The sequence below is a fragment of the Stenella coeruleoalba genome (genome assembly GCF_951394435.1).
Source record: "Stenella coeruleoalba genome assembly, chromosome: 1".
In the NCBI taxonomy this organism is placed as follows: Eukaryota; Metazoa; Chordata; class Mammalia; order Artiodactyla; family Delphinidae; genus Stenella; species Stenella coeruleoalba.
In genome coordinates this window covers 169,473,000-169,491,468 of record NC_137169.1, presented here as the reverse complement: position 1 = coordinate 169,491,468, position 18,469 = coordinate 169,473,000, and the positions used below count along the sequence as shown (strand labels likewise).

Below are 18,469 nucleotides of genomic sequence, written 5' to 3'. Positions count from 1 at the left end.
AACTGATTATTCAGACTTGTGTATCTGGCAGCTATATTATGGAAATGAATGAAGTGAGCCCATCACATCAAGGAAAATAACTAGCAATATTTGTTGCCAATGATAAAATTTGGGCTTTTGAGCAAAAGTCAAAATTTCAGAACATACGTCTGTCGCCCTAGGCTTGACAGTCTCTCGTCTGATGAGACTGGTGGTGGTTTTCATAATTATGATTTTTTGATATGGTTTGATGAAATAAAGTTTTAGAAGGTCTGCATAATTTAGTGAACCAATGTTTTCCAAATGACCAGTGTATGATGTTTTAAAAGTTACGCATGGGTAAAAGAGGCATTCAAAGTACAAGACAGACTAAGGGATTTTACGTATCAGAGTACATAAAAGTCACAGATGGCTTCAGGCTGCACATTACAACTAGTCTTTAAGACAAAATCACTTACTAAGTTCTAGTGTTGAATCAAAGAATATCTGCAATTAACTGAAAAGGTTATTAAAATACTCCTTCCCTTCCAATTACATATTTATTTGAGGCCAGATTTCCTTCGCACACTTCAACCAAAAGTACATAATTCTCCAGACTGAATTCAGAAGCATATCTGAGAATCCACTTGTTTTCTGGAAATCCAGACATTAAAGAGATTTGCAAAACTGTAAACCACCACTATTCTCATTAATTCTTTTGTTCTGGAAAACAGTCCTCATAAAAAAAAAAATGTTACATTAACAGTAACGGTTGCTGTCATTTTAAAATAAATAAAATAAAATAAAATAAAATAAAATAAAACGCTTTATTTTATTTTTAATTATTAATACAAATACGGTATTGATAAATACCAAGGTAAATAAAAAAAGCCCTTTGGAGTTCTCAATTTCTAAGGGTAGCGAGGGCTCTTAAGACCTCTATTATACATATATACAATGGAATATTACTCAGCCATAAAGAGGAACAAAATTGGGTCATTTGTAGAGACATGGATGGACATAGAGACTATCATACAGAGTGAAGTAAGTCAGAAAGAGAAAAACAAATATCGTATATTAATGCATATATGTGGAATCTGAAATTGGTACAGACGATCTTATTTACAAAGCAGAAATACAGACACAGACTTAGAGAACAAAGATATGGATACCAAGGGGGAAGGGGGGTGGGATGAATTGGGAGATAGGGATTGACATACATATACTATTGAGACTATGTATAAAATAGATAACTAATGAGAACCTACTGTATAGCACAGGAATCTCTACTCAGTGCTCTGTGGTGACCTAAATGAGAAGGAAATCCAAAAAAGAGGGGATATATGTATACGTATAGCTGATTCACTTTGCTGTACAGTATAAACTAACAGAATGTTGTGAAGCAACTATACTCCAATAAAAAAAAGACCAAAAAGTTTGAAAACTGATCTCTTGCAATAATTCCATCAGCTGTGAAGAAGTTATTATTCCCGCTTTTCAAATGAAGATATTGAGGATCCTAGAGGTGAAATATCTAACCCAACACGGTCATTCAGAAGGTGGGTAGCAGAATCAGAATTCACACATCAAGGTACATACTATGTCTCCATCGTGCAAAAATATCCTTCCTTGAGTACTGTGACATGAAACAAAAATAATCTATGTGTCTGGATAACAGTAATAACAAAGTATAAATAGAGGCATTCTTTACTCTGGTCTGCATACCCAGCTCCAGTGGTATCCCATTAATGCTACTTGGCTTCAAAGATGCAATGGGGAGAATCCAGGATCATTTCTGAAAATGAGATCTGGGGAGGGAGCATCCCCACAGAGGGTCTCTCAATCAACTGTTCCAGAGGAATCAATATCACCTGAAGCAGACTGGAATAAAATAAGGATTACTTTTGTATTCAGTCTGTGCAAAGAAGGTCCCTCTGTCTCATTCAGTGTGCTAAATCCAGGTGTTTCTCAGACACTGGGCCAGTCCAAGCAGGACTGTGTCCTCTGGGAACTGGGTGATAGAACACTGCAGCTCTCACAAACAATAGAAAAGCCCTGCCTGGCTCACAGGCAGATTTTACTGTATATATGCTTATGGAGTCATCTGCCTGGCTACATGGGAATTTTCTTAGCAAAGATTCTCCTGGGCCAAACGGCCTTCACAGTAGAAAAGGAGAGAAGCTAAGCCAATTGCGGAGAGTGAATAGCATAAGAATCTACTTTGATCTATTTGGTAATAGCAGTTCTCGATGAAGTGGGGTAGGGATGGGAGCTCTGTTTAAATTATCCTGATACGTGCTTCAGTTTTTCCCATAGCTTTTCATAGGGAGAGATGTACACGTTTCAGAAGTCTAATGGTTGAAACCCAAACTAAAATTTGCTGAGCTGGAACGTGCACTGTGTATGTGTTTGAGAGAGAAAGAGAGAGCTCCTGTGAGAGTTTGACTATTGCTGACTGCAAAGTTTAGCCAGAGAGAAACTTCATATGGGAGATCCATTTTCACTGTAGCAATATACAGGCTTTTAGAATAAACTCTGGTCTTGCAGAAGACACAGCTGTAAATCTTTCATTTGCAATGTAACCTGATCTGAATTGTCCAGGAGGTTTGGGGAAAGACTGTAAAAACCAAGAAAAGAAAGCTGCTCTCAAAGAAATGATTAATAAAGGTCATTTGGAGGAATGAAGTGAAATAACTGAAAAGGAAGGGAACTAAAGGAAAGTTACTGGTGAAATCACACTCATAACCTCTCGGAGTGGCTCTCAACCTCGGCTGCATGGGCCCGTCTGGGGGTGGGGTTGGGTCTAGCAGTTCTCATCAGATTGATTTGTGTTGGGAGTTTTAGAGAACTACCCGGATCCAACGTGCTTCCAGAATGCAGAACCACTGGCCTAGGCCTATGGTCATCCATTTGGGTTGAGTGTTTCTGAGTGCTAAATTTGCCGAAGAAGAGCGCTGAAGCATTCTTCTCTGCAATGCAGACTTTACAATGTAACTCTTCTTCAAGAATGACTGGCACACACAGGATGTATTAGGTTGTTTAGCTACCTTGATGATGGTCAGAAAGAAGTGGCAGATGCCGTATTTTTGAACTATGACAAGAAAATATTCTAGAAGCCAGGTGCAAATTTTAAAAAAGGAAGGCTCAGCTTTCTTTCCGCCTCCTCCTGATTCCCGCTTCACAATGTAGGATGAAAACGATGAGTTACTTTTCCTACTTCCCCATCTCAAGTCCTTTCTTCTTTCTGGTGCCGGAGGTGCTGTGCGATCTTGGGCAAATTAGTAATCCTTTCTGAACCTGTTTCCTCCACTGTAAAGATACAGTTTCTACCTCATAGGTTTGTTATGCAAATTAAATGAGAAAATAACCCGTGAAGCCTAGGACTACTAGACTTTTAATTAGCCTTCATTCTTTTGTGTGTGTGTGTTTTTTAAGTGATGTCAACTCCTGAAATATCTTCAGTACAATGTCACTCAGGCTCATAGTTAGACGATTTATGCTTCTAAAGCCTTTGTTTTACAGGCAAACATCTACCCTGCTGTGAATGGAAGGGCTCTTTGAACTTAAGAAATGGTTCTATCCACAAAGGGAGGCAAGAAATGTTACAGGAAAATGCAAGTATCTGATTATTAGCGACTGGGACAGAACTTAGAAGACACGCTCCTGTCATTTTCTACTGGAGGAGAAACACGCCGTGTTTAATTTTCTTGCTTTTAAAATTCGGAAGCCACGAAGATCAACAAGTTAGGGTTGTAATTAACAACTCCTGCTAGTTAAATGCGTTGCCACAGGCGCTGTTGGTGGAGATCAAAAGGATTTGATCCTGCAAGCTCCCTCCTTTCTGCTACTGAAATGAATGCTTCGTGGGTTTTCCCCATGAAAGAGAATGATACTGGCATGGAGTGGGTTTGCAATAACAATTACTTTTAACTAACGGTGACAGAAGAAATGACAAGTAGGCTCTGTGGAACAGAGGCAGTCCCGGCCAAATGAAAAAGAGAAAAGGAAAAAAGCCCCGGTGGCGCAATGTAACTTCTCCACGGGTTGAAATAAGACAATCAGAAACAAAGTTAGCCTCCCACCCAGAGAGGGTGGTTACACTAGCAAATTTCTATTTGAGAGAAATAAAAATTGGAGAAATTGTGGCAGAACCCTATTATAACCCTGGTCAGGGGACAAGGATAATATTCAGGGTACTGGTTTTTGTGTAACAGTGAAAGATGCTCCACATAGCACTTTAATCCACAATGTAACAGTGAAAATGGGACCACTTGCTGTGGGAACGTCTTCCCAGAGCAGGGCTGAACCTTCCCCTGGGCATCAGGCTTTGTTCTGAGGCTTGTTAAAAGTTAGAGCCCAGGGCCTCCGGGGAGGCGGGAAATATTTAGGGCAGTAAGGCAGCAACTAATAGGTTTTCCCCAATATTGGAATAGGAGCTGTGATTTACAAGGATAAAGCTGGGCTTGGTGGTCAGCACTGAGTGGTTGACCTTGTTACAAAACGATGACCCTGGGGGAAATGGGGTGACGCAGGTCAAAGGGTATAGTTTCGGTTGTAGGAAGAATAAGGATGATAAGGATCTACTGTATGGCTCAGTCACTACAGTTAATAAGACAGTATTGTATGCTTGAAAGTTGCTAAGAGTTGAGCTTAAGCATTCTTGCCACACAAAAGGAAGTTACCTAGGTGAGGTGATGGATGTGTTGATTACCCTGATCTTAGTAATCACTCTACAACCTCTATGTACATCAGATCATCACATTGTACACTTTAAATACAGACAATCATATTTGTCAATTATTCCTCAGTAAAGCTAAAGAAATACTGTAGACATGACTCTCCACATCACTGATTCATGAAAAGTCAGGCTCAGCAATGAAAAAACGGTGAGGATGCTAATTTAGGATTTGTTTTAATGCAGGCTCTAGTTGAGATGAAATTTACCTTTGCCTTAGAAAGAAAAAAATTCATGAGGCTTATGGATAGAGCAGAGAACTACTGACCCTACTGAACAGTAAACATTATATTACTCTTTTCAGCCACTGGACAACACCTACAACCAAGCCTCATCGTGCAGGCCCTGTAAAATCCCTAACAGTTGAATCCTGCCAGAAGAAGAGATGTATGCGCTTTTAAATTTAACTTTCTCCTCTGAAACTCTGTATCAAATTTTGTGGGAGATGAGAATGACACTTCCTTGCAATTTGCCTTTGACTTCCCTGATGCCTACCGATTGAGAAGTCAAAAGGAAAGAAACAGGGGCCATAGGGCACGTGACCGAGCCAACTCCCGGGCACTCGGCCGAGGTGACGGTGGCATCTTTGAACAGCTGCGAAGGGCCGGAGAGACCTAAACTCAGAAGCTTGCGGGCTGCCGACCCATCTCGGCCTCCGCACACGGCCGTGGGCAAGTCGAGTTCGAACACTTGCTGAATTAAGAGCCCGCCTAAAACGTGATCTGGCCCTCAGTTTCCTCGCCTGTGACGTGGGTACAGTGTTGCCAGGGGAACAGGGTTGCCTCAGACCTAGGTGAGGCAGGGTGCATGGATTGCCCTGCCAAGTTAGAAGCGGGGCAAAGGCCTAGCGGGACGCAGCGGCCCGGGGAAGCGGGCACCCCATTCATCTGCCCAGAAAGCTGGCCATGGATCACGTGCCGAGCAGAGCAGGGCAGCGCCCCTCTCCTCGGCTGACTTCAGGCACCAGCCGAGAGACTTCAGGCACCCTCTGGGTGCGAACCACTTGACTTTTGCTGTCTTCCTAGATCTTTCCAGCAGCCATGTGGGGTCAGTGTCGTAGACAGGGAGACTTTGCTGAGGCCACACAGCCTGGAGTGAAGGAGCCAGGGTTGGACCCAGGTATCAACCTGCTCAACCCGCAGGCCTTCCAGCAGGTGGCTTCTGTACCCCAAGGGGGCCTGTGCCGCGCCTCCAGAAGGGACTCGGCCCTCGTCCATGAGACCCACCCATCACTCGCGTCCCCTGTTTCCATCATCAGCCCCAGTGTCTGGAAAACCTTAACAGGACCGTGGTGTTCTGGGAGCATAATTAGGATGCTGGAACCACGGGCCCAGAGTTGTGAGTTTCACCATACAGGGCGGGGCCTGCCCCTGGGCAGTCTAGGCATAGCCACATTGGTATCCTTTTCCCCAGAACCTAAGGCACCCACCGCCCATTAGGATGTCTGGCCCTCAAAAGGAGGGGCTCTCTGACACACGAGATCATCACGACAGACCCGCCTCACTTTCTTTGGTAATAACTATATTAAGAAAAAAAACAAAAACACAGTTTTAGGGACTTCCCCGGCAGTCCAGTGATTAAGACTCTGAGCTTCCACTGCAGGGGGCACGGGTTTGATCCCTGGTCGGGAACGAAGATCCCGCACGCCCTGCAACGTGGCAAGCAATCGATCAGTTTTAGATTTACTGAAAAGTTAAGAGTACAGAATGCCCTCATTACAGCCCCCCACATTCACACACACCCAGGCACACACACAATTTCCTTTATTGTTAACATCTTACATTAGTTGTACATTTGCTACAATTGATGAAGTGATATTGATACATAATTAACTAGAGTACATAGTTTGTTCAGAGTTTCTTAGTTTTTCCCCATGTGTTTCTTCTGTGTCAGGATCCCATCAAGGATGCTACATCCCATGTAACTGTCCACCTCACTGTTTCATTCTCAAGGTGCAGTACTGGGAGAGGAGGTTAAAGAAGCACATAATCGCTTAACTTGTTCTCGGCTTTAAGTCTGAGAAAATGCTAGGGAGGAGGCTGCCGCTGGGGGCTGCGTTTTGGTGTTGTGTCTGGCAGGTGCCAGCCGAGTGGGGCACCGGGTCCTGGGGAAAGGCAGGGCCCTGAGGAGGGGCTTCGCTCCAGAGCGACCCTTCTCAGAGGGCCCCTTGGGCTGGGGTGATGGGAAGTTATGTTTAAAGGATAGAAAATTTCTGTCTGGGGTGATGAAAACATTCTGGACATGGAGAGTGGTGATGGTTACACAAATTTACTTAATACCACTGATTGTAAAGCATTAAAAACGCTTAAGTTTTATGTATATTTTACCACAGTTTTTTTAAAGCTGAAAAAATAAATATGCAATTTAAAGAAGAAAAAAAAAAAAGGAAAGAAACAACCAACGAGTTCTCTCATATAGGAACCGCCAATAAGCAACAGCCACCATTTCTTCCAATGGGACAATAAATGACAGATGCCATCAACAGTACTTTGTAACGAGCACAATACTAGATCCTCCTACGACTGCCGTTGCCCTAAGTTGTACAACACCTAGGTGATTAAATATCAAGGAAAACGACAAAGTCATACAAATGTAACTATTTAAAAGCTTAAAATGTTCCTAACAACACCCCTCACTTCAACATTCTGGCCACAGAGACCATGTAAAAATACCTTTATAACCTAACGATAAGCCTGAGTTCCAGAATATGGTCAGGCCCTCTGCCGCCAAACGTTGAGTATTAACTCCTGGCCCCAGAAACATGTGACCTGCTCTAAATCGTGCAAGAAAGTGCACCTTAATTGGTTACAGAAGAATTTTAAGAGGTGACACTCTCATCCTCTTCATTTCATTTTCCTACAGTCAAACAATAAAAAATCGAATTGTCAATTTACTTAGGTGAATTACCCCGATTTTGGACTAGACCTTGATAACTCCAACTTATATATCGTTTGAACAGATACAAATAAAGAGTAAATAGTAAACTCCTGTCAAATAAACATAAAGTACTAACTAAATAAAATGAAGAGATTGTGGGCTGAAGTACTGAAGAGGAAGCTTCATAAAAAGAGATGCAATGTGGGGAGTTCCCTGCGGTCCAGTGGTTACGACTTGGCGTTTTCACTGCTGTGGCCCAGGTTCAATCCCTGGTCAGGGAACTAAGATCCCGCAAGCCTCATGGTGCGGCCAGAAAAAGAAAAAAAAGAGATGCAATTCGAGCTGGGTCTCTGTTCAGGATGAACAGACTTAGGGTAGAAGGTCCTACCAGGGAAGAAGTTAGAGGGTTAAGTAGGGGAATAATGCACAGAGGAGCATTCCTGGTTCAAGTGGACATTGGGAAGAATGAGGAATGACACAGCACCTTTGTGGGGTACTGGAAAGACCACTCAGATTTTGTTTAGGGTTTAAATGAAAAAGGAGCGAGGGATAACACTAGACAGGGTGGAAAGAGCACTGAATACGGAGGACTTGAGCAGTCAAGATTTTGTCCTGAAGAAAACAGGGATCAATGAAGGGTTCTCTGGTTATTTATAAGGATTCATTTCTAAGAACAAGCAGAGTTGTATATATATTGGTACGTGATGTACATATATAGATAGGTGATGAGGCCTGTCCAAAGAACCGCTAGTAAAATAAGTTGCAGAAATGAGACTATTCATTTAATAAATATTTACTGAGGTTACGGGGTGCCAGGCCTCAGGCTAAGTGCTAGGCTACAAAGTTGAGTAAGACCTGGTTCCTGAGTCAAGGAGCGAGTGTATGAAGGAAGTATGCACAAGGTGCTATGGGTGCAAGGACACGCGAGTGTGTGTGTGTGTGTGTGTGTGTGTACCACTATAAGCAGTTTGGAGCTGCTGAAATGAAACTAACACTGCAGAGCAAGGTGGACCCAAACATCACCCCAGATGCCCAGCCCTCGGAGCGTGCCAGCAGGCAGCACTGACCCTCCGGTGGAGTCCTACCAGGGCCACTCTCTGAAGATGCGCAGAAAGAGAAGGTGGCAGTGGGCTGCTTCCCCCTCTGTGCCTAGAAAATATTTAGCAGCTAGGTGCCTTGAAAGGCCTGAACATGTGCCGAAATCAATTAAATATTGAGTGAAATAAGTAGACTGTTTCTAAATCTCTACTACTTGGGGAGCCTGAAAGTTTTTAAGGTGAAAAAACCCTAAAGGTTTTTTTTTTTAAGTAGTATTTAGAAATATTTATTCAGGTGTATGAGTAGACTAAATTTCATCAACTTCTAAAAAATGTCTACCCAAAGTGCTGCTGTTTTAACCCAATGCAGGGATGCCACAATTTTATTAGACCAAACTATTATCTGATCAAAGCCCTCCCTTAGTTTGCATAAGTCATGAACCAGCGTGTGTGATTAAACTTCTTTGTTAAGAGCTTTCTTTATGACATACTTTATCAGTGTTCCATAAAAGGAAAACACTCAACCCAAAACCTTATGCCTTTAACAAAAAAATCTGCTAAAATGACAAAGTTCAATGCACTACAGTGTCAACTAAAATCTGTCACTTGCCATCTGCCTCTACAAGGATGAGGTCACTAGCCACCGCGGTCGGTGACCTTCGACACCCCTGAAAGGAGTTCAGGGTGGAGATCAGGAACGAGGCGCTCTGTGCTCTGGAAAGAACTGGCAGAACAGGCCTTCAGATAGTTAGAAATTTTCAGAAGATTTTATGAGCCCAATTTCTGACACCTTCTCATATCCAGAAAAGCACTGAAATGATTAACAGAGACATCTGCTCGTCGTGACTAGCAGCAACCTTCCTGAGACTGGCAGGAACCTTCTGTCAAAATGTGTGTTTGACTGCATGTACACCCCTTCACCAAAATCGCATATACACTGACCTCGTCACACCCCACCTGCTAAGAGCAGTCCCTCAGAGCTCTCTGAGAGGCTGTGTCCCGGGCTACAGTCCTCATTTTGCCCCAAATAAAACTTAACTCACAACTCTCATGTTGTGCTTTTCTTCAGTCGACAACGGGTTTATAAAGATGAATCAAACCTCCTGGAATATAAGCTCTGTGGAGGGAGGGTGTCCCTTTTCTGCACAGTTGTTTCCTAGGGATTCAGAACTCAGCGAGGGCTCCATAAATATAAATATTTGCTGAATACATTAAAAAGAGAATCCCTGCTCTCAGGGAGTTTACCATCTGCTCATAATTAAATGTCTCTTACTGTTGAGGTTTTAAGAACATGTGAAGCTATCACCGTGAACAGCAATCATCACTCTGCGACAGATTTGTGCAACTGACAGATAAGAGATTTCTCCGATTGCACCAGGGTGTTTCCTGTACAAACACTGCTGTGGTGAGGAAAATCAACAAGATGTGAGCCCAGGGCCCATATCCCTTGAAGAGCCTTTCCTGGTCCTCACAGACTGAAGAGAAAAAGCTCCTCCCGTCCAAGATCTTTTCATTTTGCCACAGATGGCAACATAACTCCTTGCAAGTGCCTGGATATAAAATCCTTGAGATTTTACTTGACTCAGATGAAAAACTGCATCTTGCTGGTCAGCCGGTTTCTTTCCACCTATCCCCCCAGGATACGCCTATGTCTTCAGGCCTCGGTGTGAAATTCGCTTCTTGGTAAGCGCGTCGCCCTTAGTTTTCCTCTCCCCCACAGTGACTGCAGATTCCCGGGGCTCTGAGACGCCTTGTTCGTCATAGTGCACTTGCGGATACACGCCGGTGGCTCAGCTATCACAGGCGAGCGTTTATTTTGGTTTCTAGGGACTATAAACTTGCCAAAGATAAGCACTTATGGATTCTCCTTCTTTAAAAAGCAAACCCAATCCGTGTTAATAACGTACATGCCATATTTCCACTCAGTCATCTGAAACCTTCCACTTTGTCCCCGGATTTTATGTTAATAAATTGGCACGGGGAGTTCCATAGTATTTTTAAATTTTTGATTGAAGAAAAATCTGAGACACGCAGCTGGATTCTCAGCAAGTGCATGGACTAGAAAGATAAGTTGTTTCCTGAACCCTCAAGACGTTTTGGTATTATTTTCCTGCTAAATTGCATATTTCTGGCCTTCAGAGAAGTCTAGAAGAGATCTGGTTTCCTTCTGTTCTATTGTGTTGGTGTGAACGCCTTTGCAATTGAAAAGGAGGCCTCCGAGGGTGGTAGGAACAGAGTCAGCAGAAGTTACACAAAGTGAGGTGTGTGGCTTTGTGGCTGGTTAGAGCGCCTGTGCTAATGAGGCCAAGGTCATGGGTTCAGCCCCTGAAAAGGCAGTTACTTCAGTCAATTCCCCGCTGGAGGGCTGCACCCCTAAACTACCACAGATTTGCTAGAAATCCAGAGATGCAAGGGTTGGGGATGTGAGTGGGAGAGTGATGGTGGTGTACAGAGGCTGATATTGCGAATCCCTTGAGAGGGGACTGAGAGACCTCTAGTGCCAGAGCTGGCCCCTCTCCAGGGCAAGAGGACTGCTCCAGAAACCACCTAGCCGCCAGGCTGACCAAAGGACGGTGCAAAGTCTGCATCTGGTCAAGTACAATCAGGGTGGCCTGTTCCATGTCTGTCTAGTTCCCTGGAGGTGATCAGGGCATATATACTCACAGGTGCAAAGACAAACAGGCAAACACAGAGAGGGGCTGTCTGTGAGAGAACAGGAAATGGGAATGCAGAATCAATAACAGAGAAATTCATTTCAGTCAAACTGTCCTTACGCAGATCAGATGAAAGCACGCCTTGAACTCAGAAAACAAGGTGTGTGTATGGGTGGGAGTGACCTCAGTTACTACTGATGACTCCAATTACATAAGGGATATTTGTAATATTGATTGCCTCCTTGGGAAGCAGAAATAAAGTGGCTTAAAATTGTAATTATTTCATATTTTCTTTATATTGACAAGAAAAAGAAAGGGGATAATGAACCTCAGGCAAAAGAGGTATGTCTCAAACACCAAAATCAAGTAGAAACTTTGCATTTTGCTGCTATTTCAAATTCTATAACAGACAACGTCACTGTCCCAGGTTCTCACCCGTTCTGCGTCCTCCTGAAGACCAGTTGCTGCCAAGCTACAGCCCTGAGCCCTGGATCTTCCCAAAGAAATTTAAGACATTTCTGAGGATCTTTAAAAGAATCTTCTGACAGATAGTGCGCCATATGCTTGTCCTACAGGAATACCATCCTGGGGCCTCTTAGCACAGCTGCACCATGAATTCTGTTTCCAAACCATGCCCATTTAACCTTGCAGAGTAGAGTTCTGAAGACTGGGTATGTTTAAGGAAAAAAAAAAAAGGACAGGGGGTTTATACTCTCATGCTGCCCTACCAGAGGGCACAGAAACAAACTCTTTATATGTAGCTATAAACACTAAGATGGTAAACTCGTCTTAAATAACTCGAGCATACTGAAAAATGTCCCAAACCCACAAAAGGACCAAAGCCTTGTATTTCTTTTTACATTTTATCAGGTAATAGTGGATAATACAGAAGAATATATGTAGCTCTTATGCAAATTCCAAAGCATTGGAATAAAAAACCTCTGGACCCAAAGCAGCACAAGATACAAGACAGCTGAATCAATTTATTTGTTGAACTTTTAGAAACAATGCGTTAATCTGTTGAATTATCTCTTGGGGGAAGGGGAAGCAAAAGAAGAGAGGTGATAAAAATTGCATTCACTTGAGAAATCAGAAGTGAATTAAGTCCTGGTGTCCAGGTGTGAACCACACGGTAGATTCAGGTCAAAAGGGGCAGGGAAGGAAAACAACACTCAGAATAGGAAGACATGGTTCCCTCCACGAAGGACACAGAGGCTGGCCCTAGGACGCGCTCAATCAATATCTGACCCCAAAAATGTGAAATTCAAGGAAACAAGCTTTCCAGCCCTCAGTTACTTCCTACATAAAATGGGATAAGGTCTTCTCTACACAGGCCATCCTTGGGAGGATCAAAATAAGAATGTATCTGGAATGCTCTGTGAGCTGCAAAGAGCAACACGATTTAAAGGAACGTCATTTTATGTGGGATCTTCACATTTTTGTGAGAGGATTTTGTGCAATTGCTTTTGGGAGGGAAAGGTGTTAGATGGTGGTTTTAACTCACCAGGGTTTGAATTTCACTTCAGGATATCCTGCTGCCGTTCTGTCTCTTTCATCTCAAATCGCTTCCAAATGTGCAGCTTGGTCACTGAGCCCTGATAAGCTATAACAGAAACTCTGCTCCCGCGTATGAAAAATGTGCGTGTGCTGGCACTCGGCACATCTGAAGTCCTGCAGGACGGCTCCTTGCCACAGCTGAAAGAATCATGCTGGAAGCAAAGAGCAGAGAGGAGCCACGGTATCCTTGCTAGGTGGAAAATTCTGCTTTCCTCCATTTCTCTTTTCAAACATTTGTTTAATCCCACGGTAAAAGAGTATTAAAGTATCTACGCACTTCGGAGATACACGAGCCTCATTTGTTTCAAAAAGCTTTATCTGTGTAGGCTAATCAGATCAGTGCTGTCAGGTTTCGAAAAATACTGAAAATTGATTCCAGACGCCCATTATTATGCTGGGGGACCCGAGGCTGAGAACTGCCACTTTTAACTCTGGGTCAACATGCCATCTGAATGATGACTCCATTGGTCAACAAGATACAGTATGTCCTTCCCCGTTTTCCCCACCCCAATGCCACCACCATAAAAAAATGTCCCTGAAGTGAGACTATGTTATCACACTATTTAACATTTAGCCAAGAGAGCTTATCAAACACGTCCCTACAAGCGAGACACGGGGCCAGTTCTGACAGCTCCCGAAGTGTCCGGGCCGTGCTAGGCACTTGACTTCACTGTCTCAGGGCCAGCCCAGTAGGTGGGTGTTAATGTGCACAGTTTACAGATACAGGAAGCCGGGAGTTCAGACAGGTTAAATAATTTGCCTCAAGACAAACCATCGGGAAGGGATGAAGCCAGAATTCAAACCCAGTCAATCTGGCCACGAAGTCCCTCCTTTGTAGTCTCTAAATAAACGAAAAACTTGAAATACTGAAATGTTGAAAATGGCAACCCAATACCTCATTATCTACCATACAGATGGTTTAACTTTATACTCTCTCATGTAACTTTTTTAGAGGAAATCTGTTGTCTGTGTATTTTAATCTTCCTACCCATTTCTTAAAAATACATGTAAAAAGATGGAGGGAATCCTTTATTGGAGCATGTGTGTCCAATTTTTCATTCAGAGAACAAGATAATTTGAGAACAATCGGAAGCCATTTCTCTCCTCAGAGACTGTCCAAGTCTCAGAGAATGTTCTCGGAATAAGCAGAATCACAGCAGCCCTGGGGATGACACCCCCTTCTGAGAACAGCTTCAGGCCCAGGGCTCTTTCAGAGAACCTTAAGAACAGGATCAAGGGTTCACATCTCTTAATACTGATTAAGATCAACGAAAGATGACTTCAGTTTGGTAAAACAGTGGGGAAGAGATGAATGCTGCTACAGAAAAAAAAATCGAGGGGACATTACACCTGTATAACTGCTGAAACAGGCCATCTCAATCACAGGATTTTGATCGTGCAAACATTTTAATATTTACGTCAACCACTCTGACTGAGCCAGACAGAATGTAAATTTCCTGAAACCAGGTTCCAACAGCTCTAGTCCAAGGAGGTGAAGTGGGCCTTCCTACTTTGCCCCGATACGCTGAACAAACAGACACAAAAGACAATATTCCTGCCTTTAAATGACCCATGAGTCAAGAGAATGAAAGATCAAGAGGGGTACATCCGCCCTCCTGAGGAACTGCACACACAATGAATATTCATGGAACCCAGGGTTACAGATTTTTTCCTTTCTGAGACAAACACTAGCAAGTGTTAAGAGATGTCAAATACCAAGTGAAATATAATGTAAAAACTGTGCCACAAAATGCTGGCCAGGCCAACGTGTGTGTGTGTGTGTGTGTGTGTGTGTGTGTGTGTGTGTGTGTGTGTGTGTGTGTGTGTGTGTGTGTGTGTGTGTGTGCATAAAACGCATCTGAGAGGTCTGATGAGGACAGCTCCCAACTGGAAGACATGTATATTTTTAGGGGCTGCCTTCTAGCAGCTGAGGCAAGATACACATCTTCCCAAGTGTCACCCTGAGTAAATGTGACACAAATACAAACTCCTGTCTGCACTGCCCTGACAGTAAGAATCCCACTCCACTGTGACTTAAGAGAATTCCCATTATTTTTCAACTTATAGAACACAGTTATTCCCGAAAAAAATCACGTATTTTCCTTCAAAATAAGTCAAACCCTGATACAATTAATATGATAGGGAAGATCTGTAGTGGCTCATTTGTCTTAAGCAACGTTATTTACCTTCAACTTCTGGTACAAGAAAAGATAAGGTGTAGTTTTCTTTTTATGGGAGGGGAGGGGAAGTCGTGGATTTTGCTCTGTGTGCTTCAGTATTTGAGAATTCTGCTCCTACCCCCTGGGGGAATCGTGGGGACATATATGCCTTCCTCTAGTACAGCTGGACAGAATAATTTGTCCTCGGTCTGTACAGACAGTTGACAGAGGAAACGGTGCTAAATCTATGAGAATGATCTAGCCACTAATTCCAAACTAATCGCATTTAATGGAAACCAGAGTGGAGTACAAATATATCTCTAATTTCACAGGTATCATGATGTCATCATTTCTTGTGTGTTATTTTAGTTGATTTCAAATGAGTCCTTGGGGAAAGAGGAAAGGAGCTGTGGATGTTGACAGAAGTTCACCTAAGCCAGAGAAAAGTGGGGGGGAGGTGCAGCAGTCCCACCCCAATGCAGGGAGGGGGTAACCCTGGTGAGGGATCTAAGGCAACAGTGACACTGATGAATGTCATTCAGAAAAAGGGAAAACAAAGGCAAACACTGTCCCATATGGCAGGGTGATTTGCCAAGTTGCACCTTGACTGTACCTTCCTGTTCTAAGGTCGGGGGTGTGTGTAGTACATAGAGTGTGGAGGCTCACAGCAAAAGAGAAGAATCTCTCAGCTCTGCTTCTCCACTGAGAACCCAGCTGGATTTGATCTTTCATTCACTGGAGGAGTGGTCAGGCAACTACCATCTGAGCACCTACTATGTGCGTGGTACCGCAGTCTTCTCTCCCACGCTGGACCCCAGGAATCACCAGGATCCCTGATGGAGGCAGGCCCCTTCTGTGCTGGGTGACCTTGCTTTGCTCCTGCCACTCCAGACACCCACACTGCTTCAGACTCTGAGCCACAGCAAGGCTCAGAAGATCAAGGGACCAGACACAGCAGCCTTTTTAACTTTGGGAAAACCCAATGCTCACTTCACTCAAACGTCGCAAAGTGGTGCCATGACCCTTCAGCTCCTGGCTCACCAATTCAAAGAGCCACATCACATACAGCCCTTAAGCTGCCCACGGCATGATTCTGTGTCTAGTTCCTTTCCAGGTCCCCCCAAGCGGAAGACAGCTCTGGCAGGGAGTCTGGACAAGACTACTATAGTATTTAGCTTTTGTCCCTTCTTTTGCTCTGTCTTACCGTGGAATGAGAGGAACACGTCTCGGAGATTGAGTACTTCAGCGTGTGTTGGACTTGAGACCTGTATTCCAAAGGTACCCGCAGGACCTCAGGTGGGCTTAATCTAGCCCAGGAATCTCCACTTCAAAGATGAAGAAACTGAGGTTCAAAGAAAGTAAAGCAGGGTCCTGGAAGGCCCTGTACGAATTTAACTCCAATGCCATGCTTCCTGCCTCAGTAATTTTATTGAGCACTTAACTAGGTAGGAAATGGGCAGAACTGAAGACACCAGACTTCATTTTCTTAACTATGGGTGTGACTAGACATACACAGTGACACTTCCTCTCTGGGCATTAGTTTTCTCCCCTGTAAAATGGAAAGAGTGTTGCATTCATGACTTCTAACACGACTTTCAGGTCTGGAACTATCATAAGGCTTGAAGATATAATTATGTGTTAGTGTATGTGAAGATACACACATATACACACATACATGACATGCTACAATTAAATACCAATTCCAGCCATACGTTCTGCCTCATCCCCCCAGCAGCCATGTTTTCCCAGTCCCAAACCAGGGCTAGATACGTCCCACCAGTGCAGCCCCTCTGAACCACGGGTGTGTGGTCAGTACTCCTCTGGCTTCTCTCCGAATACCAAGTGCAGAGGGTGACAAGAAAGAAGAGGGGCCATGTACTTTACATGAAATATTGTGTCATTAAGTTCCTTGGAGGAAACACGGCAAATCTGCGGCAGAAAAGACTGTGGGCCACAGAACACATCGCAGGAAGCACAAGTTAAAGGTGACAGGCTGTGGCCGCTCGAACCTGGGGCTCCGCTGGCAACGCACCGAGTGGGCAGTGCGTGCCAGCGCTGGGAGGAAGCCTGGCTCCAAGCCCACGTGTGAGGGCAGGACCCTGCACCTCGCCAGTTTGCACATCCCGCGGGAGCGACTCGGAAAACATGCCGTGCAGGACGTGCGGCGAGAACTTGGCTGGTCTTTCCTAACGCACGTGGCACAGCCGGTCCGGGGTTCAAGGGCGCAGCCCGCCCCCTCCCCCGCGAGCCGCCGGCGCTAGGACCCCGCGGGCCGCACGCACTTCCTCCCGCTGCGGTCCGCCAGCCCGTCCGTGCGGCGCCCCAGGCTCCCGCCCGCCGCCGCCGCCGCCGCCGGCCCGCACCGCCCTACCTGGCGAAGCAAAACTCGCAGTGGTTGCCCCGTTCGTTGATCGTGAGCACGTAGGCGTAGGCCGGGCAGGAGAAGAGCAAGTCCCCCACCTGGAAGGGCTGCAGGGCCCGCAGCCCCCGGCCCTTGCCGGGGCTGCAGAAGCGCTCCAGACCGCCGTCGCCCTCGGCCCTCATGCCGGCGGCCGGGCTGGCGCGGAGGGTCCCCGGCGCCGGCGGAGCCCCCAGCTACGGCTCCCCGCGAGCTGTTATTGGAGAAGCGTCACCCAGAGCCGTGGGGGGGCGGGGTGGGAAGCTGCCCGGCGGACGCGGCGGCAGCCACCGCTCCCCGGAAGGGACGGCGGCCCCGCCCGGCCCTCGCGCGCCCCCGGGAGGCGGGGGACCTGCCCGGCGGCCCCGCCCCGCGTGCGGGACCCTCAGCTGCCGCCCCGCACGCGCCCGGGGCCGCTTCCGGTGTGGCAGCTGCCAGGATCTGCATCCCAGGCGGCTCCTGGAAGGAGGGCGGGAGGCGTCTGCGCCTCCGCGGCGTCTCCACGGAGAGCGCTGGACGCTGCCGGCTTTCCGGTGGGCGGGAAGGGGTCGCCCGGGGGTCAGGTATACAACGCCTCCCGGAGAACCCCGTGGCGTGACCCGCGCTTGGTTAATTGAAAGCGGGGCGGGGGGGGGGGCCCAAGATGCTTCTCAACCTTAAGTTCAGTTCCTCTGTCCTTGTCAAGGACCCTAGAAGGAGTCCTCAGGGGACACCGAAGAGAAACCACAATAGCAAAGTTTGACGTGCTGAGGGTTAAAGGGTGCTTCCCCAAGGTTAAAGGTGTTTAAACCCTGTGACACTTCAAACCTCCCAGAGAGTCTCTCAAGTATTCATTGTGAACCTACTCTGCCTCTGCCCCTCTGGTGGAAGTTACTTACGTAGACGGAAAAGGAAATGCACTGGTCAGGCTTGCTCACTCAGTCTCTGCATACAGGCAGCGATGCGGAGAAGGAAGGATATAACCTTGCAGTCAAGGGACTTAGACTTCTTGGGGGCGATGCCATGCTGTGGCCAGAACACACGGCTAGAATTTGCGGTGGTTCTAATCGGTTTGACCACGCACTGTCGTCTTAGAAAAGTCAATTCGGTTATAA

The 18,469-nt window shown here is 45.5% G+C and overlaps 1 protein-coding gene across 1 annotated transcript in view; it reads right to left on the bottom strand.

The window, feature by feature from the left end:
• Positions 1–17,969, bottom strand: part of SMYD2 (SET and MYND domain containing 2) — a 53,103-nt gene extending 35,134 nt beyond the window's left edge. The window contains exon 1 of the mRNA XM_079916554.1: positions 17,349–17,969. Coding sequence (XP_079772680.1) covers positions 17,349–17,521 — 173 coding nt within the window. The 5' untranslated portion in view covers positions 17,522–17,969. The remainder of the gene's footprint in view (positions 1–17,348) is intronic.
• Positions 17,970–18,469: the final 500 nt, after the last annotated feature.